Source organism: Pyxicephalus adspersus, chromosome 10, assembly GCF_032062135.1.
Source record: "Pyxicephalus adspersus chromosome 10, UCB_Pads_2.0, whole genome shotgun sequence".
Taxonomy (NCBI): Eukaryota; Metazoa; Chordata; class Amphibia; order Anura; family Pyxicephalidae; genus Pyxicephalus; species Pyxicephalus adspersus.
The window spans coordinates 7,172,246-7,178,585 of record NC_092867.1 but is presented as its reverse complement, the minus strand read 5'-3'; the positions used below and the strand labels follow the sequence as shown (position 1 = coordinate 7,178,585).

Below are 6,340 nucleotides of genomic sequence, written 5' to 3'. Positions count from 1 at the left end.
CAGAGATAAGCAATTTAAGATAAGAAGGGTGTGAAGGGGGTACGGAGGTAAGCAGTGTAATAAGGGTGCAAGGTGCAGAAATGAGGGGTGTAAGAGGAGTGCAAGGGGGTGCAGAAATAAGCAGTGTAAGAGGGATGCAAGGGGGTGCAGAAATGAGGAGTGTAAGAGGGGTGCAAGGGGGTGCAGAAATGAATAGTGTAAGAGGGGTGCAAGGGGGTGCAGAAATGAGGGGTGTAAGAGGAATGCAAGGGGGTGCAGAAATGAGCAGTGTAAGAGGAATGCAGGGGGGTTTCAGAAATGAGCAGTGTAAGAGGGGTGCAAGGGGGTGCAGAAATAAGCAGTGTAAGAGGAATGCAAGGGGGTGCAGAAATTAGCAGTGTAAGAGGGGTGCAAGGGGTGCAGAAATGAGCAGTGTAAGAGGGGTGCAAGGGGGTGCAGAAATAAGCAGTGTAAGAGGGGTGCAAGGGGGTGCAGAAATAAGCAGTGTAAGAGGGGTGCAGAGCAGGCAGTTTAAAGGGGAGTTTAGAAGTAAGCAGTGTGAGAGAGATACAGAAGTCAGCAGCACAGGATGGGTGGATTGGTGGAAAGTATAAAACGGTGCACAGGTGAGTATTATAGGAGCGGTGTAGGAAGTAGCAGTATAAGGGGGGTGCAGAGGTGACCAATACTGAGGGAGGGGTGCAGGGTTGGTATGCATGTCACAATCTTTGCTTTCCTTAAAGTGCCTAGGTGGGCCCCAAATCTTTCACAATCCTACTGGAATGACACATAGAAGTCTATTCTACAGAAATGGGAACAATACTCGAATATAAACAAATCAATTAGCGTGTTTGTATTTTTCACCCATTATTGTTTGGCTTTGCTCTGATGACATTTTGGACTGATGATTCTCTCGTTGGTCTTGTTTGGTTCCATGAAATAAATGGCTCTTTCACTTAGAGCAGGAAGTAGTTTTTCTTCCTGTTGGATTAGGCCAGGCTTTATAAAGTTGTTTCTTCTTTTTTCTGCCTATCTGCTCAATTAAGGATTTGTGTAAGTTTATATTATTCTGTTGGTTGAATTTGATGGATTTTTCAATCTATGTCTCTATAACAAGGAGAAGAGCCAGGAGGAGCCCTATGGACCCTGAGTGATGAAGCTGACGTTGATCATATTTCTGACTCCGACAGCAACGTCGCCTGGAGGGATTGGTAATTGGATTGTTGGAATTTTGCTGTCTTTGAGCACAGTATAATCGAATCCATGGAGTGGTAAGGGCGGCTTCACATGTGTTGCAGATGTGTTTCAGAGTTTTGAGAAGTTTCTTCCAAGGGATATACATGTGATATAGGCCAGTTGTATGCTGAAGATTGGAGGTTACTTACCCCATTTTTTCTTATTTCTTGTAGATCATTCCTGGGAATTTTACACTGAAAACACCCTGAGCTCCAGTCTTCCCCAGCCTGGAATGCGGATCCCTACTTTGAGCACAAGTTACAGCCAGGCAGCAGCACATCCCCCAGGCTGAGCCATCAGCTGCTAACAACAGTTTGGGAATTTCTTCTCCTCCCAATCCTCCTCCCTCCTCTCCGGCTGCTGTTGGATTCTCCATCCAGCCAGTGTCCCCCCAAGATGAGGTTCCCCTTGATCCTGCTCTCCATTGCCATGGCTCAGTGCCTTTCCCTTCCACCCCCTGATGAGCTGCTAATGGATGGGGTGGCCCTCTTCTCCCAGGGAGACTGGTCTGGGGCCCGTGACCGGCTCTGGGGGGCCCTGCGGAGCCTGCGAGAAGTGCAAGGAGTCCGGTTGCGCTGTGGGGAAAAGTGCGGCCTCCGGGGGGCTCATCTGGAAGAGATGGTGCTGGAGAGGGCCGACTGCTTGCTGAGTTGCGAAAGGCTACAGCTGGGGCAACCGTCCCTTTACCGACTTACCCAGGAAACTGAGAAGATCTTTAAAAAGGGGTCACCCTACAACTACCTGCAGCTGGCCCACTACAAGGTGAGCATAGGTGGTGCAATGCTCTGCAACTAGGTGAGTGCAGTGGTTTGTAAAGTTTCAGTAAAGTCATCTATATCTGGAGTAATGCTCTGTAGGGCTTGGGCACTGTGGTGGGTAAAGGGTGCAGTAGTTTGGGCATAGTGGTCTATAGTGGACGGAATGTAGGGGTCTATAACTGGGTCCGTAATTGGGGGTCGTGGTCTACAGGATATGGGTGCACTGGTCTGTGTATTGCAGTAGTGGCCTGCAAGGGGTGGTGGGTGTAGGGTAGGGGTGCAGTGGGCCAATCCTCTGCACTGGGTGAAATGTTTTACATACAGAAAGTGCAGCAAAAGTTTAAATTTAGTGGTCTGAAGCTGGGTGCAATGTTCTATAATGAATAAATAAGATGGGTGCAAAGATCTTCAAAGCATGGGGAAGTGATGTGCAGATGAGAGCAATATTATTAATATTATTATTAATAAACAGGATTTATATAGCGCCAACATATTACGCAGTGCTGTACGTTAAATAGGGAGCAATGTTCCTCAGTGTACATAGGAAATAATCTGCGGTAAGTAAACATTCCATCACTATGTAGTATAAGTGCTCATTCAGTTTTCTGTGCAACGATCTGCAAGCAAAAAGACACTACCCCTAAAAACATAATATCTTATTCTTCAGGAAATCAGTGCGATGTTCTGCAGGACATAAAGTGTTTTGCAATCACATGATAACTTATTTTGTAAAAATTAAGCAGAATTCGGCTGTACACGAGTTGTGCAACAAGTGGCTGGGTGCAATGTCCTGCAGATTAGCAATTGGGTGATTGATGCAATACTCTGCAGAGGGGAATATACAGTCATACAGTACACAATACTGCGATAGAAGATATAGACCCAAATGTAAATGTATACGTGCGCCAGGAAATGACTCTAAAATTCATAATTTTTCCCCTGGAGGGGGTACAACAGAAATGGGGACCGATAGTTGCAGGAAGGGGAGTGTGCGGGCTCAGGACCAGCATGCATTGCTGTGTAGTCTGGTTTGCACACGTGGATAAGTGTGTACAGTGTGAGGGGGATGGGAGGGGGATACCACAGAATGAAGAGATTGTTACATTGTATCAGTGTTAGTAAACAAGAAAGATTTCCAAGGAAAAAATAATAAACCTGGATACATACTAACTATATGGGTGGTGAATTGAGATTTGATTGTCTATTAATCTTCCCCAATTCTTATGTATGGGGATAAGGAGGCAGCTGTAAAAACGTCTTCCTTGCTACAATGTTTCAAGAGATTTGTGTACTTTTCATTGATATTTACCAACACATTTGTTCTTGTTCAATTGGTTGACTTCAGTTCCCATCACTTTTATTCAATTGGTGATCAGAAATAAAAATCAGTATATTAGGCGGTTATATTAATAATATCATCCAGTATTTATATAGCACCGACATAAAACAGCGCTGTACAAAGTAATGTCACTAGTTGTTGTTCAAAGGGGCTCACAATCTAATGTATATTGCTGCAGACTGCACTGTTGCAGAACTAGCAAGGCGGTTGGTACAATGTTCCCTATTATTATTATTATTATTATTACTATTATTATTAATAAACAGTATTTATATAGCGCCAACATATTACACAGCGCTGTACATTAAATAGGGGTTATAAATGACAGACAGATACAGAGAGTGACACAGGAAGAGGAGAAGACCCTGCCCTGAAAAGCTTACAATCTAGAAGGCTTATGTGGGTTTAAAGCAAAACTAAACTTAAAAATAAATTTTAAAAAATGTGAGCAGGTAGGTTGAATATTGTAAAAGCAACAGGCAATGTCTTTCCTGCAATAAAACAAACTACCTGCCTGTTCGCAGTCTTTTTATATTGCACACGCACATCTCAGTGTACCATCCCGGTATAGCTGATATAGGTGACCATTGGGAATGAATAAACCCCTTTGCGCATGCGTGGGACTTATGTCATTCCAGCATGGCCATTTGCAATTGCCAAAGATCCGAACCCAGAAGAGGACCAAGTGATGTTGGCACTGGCAAAGGACTGAAGAGATGTGAATTTAGTTAAATAATTGCAATCATGCAGGTAAGTTTGTTTTATTGCAGAAAAGACATAGCTGATCTATTCTACAATAAACAACCTGGCTGGGTGCAGTTTTAATTTTAAGTTGAGTTAAACTAACCTTCCCTATTTAAATATGTTGGCACTATAAAACTGTTTATTATTATTAATATTTATAATAATCTTTGCAACTATATTGAATTTGTATTTAACGGGATGCTGCAGATGTTGTGAATGAGCCCTTTGAGGTTCACCCAAATTCATGCATGACCCTCTTGTGACCCCCCAAAATGCAAGACTGAAACCCCATTCCCCCTTCTATCAAATACATTTTCATATAACCAATGTTTTAACACTCTGTATGTGAACAGGTGATGGTAGTTTATCAGTCCTTCCAATGGTATATATTAGTTAACCTTAGTTATTCTTGATTAAGCAGTTTCTGTACAGCAGCACATAGATTGGTAGATGGACAATCAGCACTAAGCCAATAAGGTTCTAATGCATATACATGTGCATCCTAAAGGAAGAAGATGGCCTTATCAGTCTGCTGCTTCTTCATCACTGCCAATTTAGGATATGGGGGTGGGGAGGTGACCAGGCTGTACTGCCTAACTGAAGCAAGAAAATGTTAGGTCATCAACCTATCTGAGTTTGTGGCAGGGTTGTGTATGGCCCATTAAACTCAGTCTAACCCCCTAAACTGGACCTCTTAACTACAACCTAACCAGACCCCTAATGGCACCGTAACCCTCTAAATGTAAAGCTAAGTATCAGTCTCTTAACCTCAGGTTCAGCTATTTGTGTTATCTTGAATTCTGTCTTGGAGCTTACACAAGGCTCCGTACCCATATGTCCATGCTGGGTGCCTGAGCAACCAATCACAAAGTGACTATGCGGCCATTGGGGGAAAGTCGCATGGGATCATTAGTTGGACACCAATGGAGTAGATGCATTGTTCTAGATTTTCAGTTATGTTTATAACTAACAGGTTCTCTTTTCTAGTTGGAAGAGCTGGATGAAGCTGCTGCTGCAGCATTCACTTTCTACACAAGGAATCCCTATCATGAGCAGATCCAGGATGATGTCCAACGTTATCGACGAATGAAAGGGGTTCAACAGCAAAGCCTCCGAGACTTGGAGGAGCCTTCTTTCAAGGTAAGAGCTTAGACAATATTCCAATGTACTTTAGACTGGGTGCCCAAACGCTGTGTCTATCCATCATTAAGGGTCAGCCTGGTCAAAAATAATATTGTATTTATATATTATATATATATATATATATATATTTATTTATATAATTTATATTTTACACCTAATTATTATATTTGAGCCTGCTCAGGCTTTTATCCTATATAGAGAATTTTCTATTAATTTTTGGATCTTTAATTTATTTTAGAATATTTTAGAGTGCTGTAGGAGTAGTGGGTGCACTCCAAGAGCCCCCATAACCCAAAGTTGGGAAAAAAACCCCACAACCCTAAAGTGGGCAAGGGTCCCAACAACCCTAAGGTGGGCATGGCTCCAACAATCCCAAAATGTGCAAAAACCTCCACAACAAGTTGGATTAGCGTTCCTGCAACTCTTGGAGCCAAGGTTGCGGAGCTCAGGTTAAATTCCTAGGCTTTTTCACCACCTACAGTCATTATGAGATTTTCCCTCTTCCTTTTAAATTTATTTGTTTTTTTTGTAAAATGATGCTGGGGAAAATGGAAGCACCTGGATCTCCAAGGTGGGCACCATGTTGGCGACTTTGCCTGCCATACTAAGCCAATACCTAAAATATTATTTTGAATGGATTCATCCATTTAGGCATGGTTAAAGAATCAATGAAAGAAGACTTCACCAATGTGTTGTTCCTCCTCTACTGTGCCATACTAAGCCAATACCTAAAATATTATTTTGAATGGATTCATCCATTTAGGCATGGTTAAAGAATCAATGAAAGAAGACTTCACCAGTGTGTTGTTTCTCCTCTATTGTGCCAATGGCAGGCTGAAACCAAGATGGTGGCCAAGCCACCATCAGGTCACCACCTGGCTGGTGGATGGCAACTGAGACCAAGAGCAAGAAATCAAGAAATGTACTTGATGAGTCTGTGCATATCAAATCCTTTTATAAAGGTGCCCATATTCCTAGCTACCATTAAAATGGAAGTCGCCCATAATCCTTTGCTGTTCTGCCTCCTGAGTGTCATGCTTCTTCATAGGTGCTCTTCTCCCAGGCCATGGTTCTTCTGTCTGAAGGCAAACTGGCCCCTGCAGTTTGGAAGCTAGAAGAGTCCCTGTCCGCCTGTCTGTCC

General features: G+C 42.9%; 1 protein-coding gene across 1 annotated transcript in view; it reads left to right on the top strand.

Moving 5' to 3' along the window:
- Positions 1 to 821: 821 nt before the first annotated feature.
- The window catches only part of P3H3 (prolyl 3-hydroxylase 3), a gene marked incomplete in the record, with an annotated part of 19,479 nt that continues 13,960 nt past the window's right edge, over positions 822 to 6,340 (top strand). The window contains 4 exon segments of the mRNA XM_072423964.1: positions 822 to 1,250; positions 1,389 to 1,977; positions 5,044 to 5,196; positions 6,248 to 6,340. Coding sequence (XP_072280065.1) covers positions 1,612 to 1,977; positions 5,044 to 5,196; positions 6,248 to 6,340 — 612 coding nt within the window.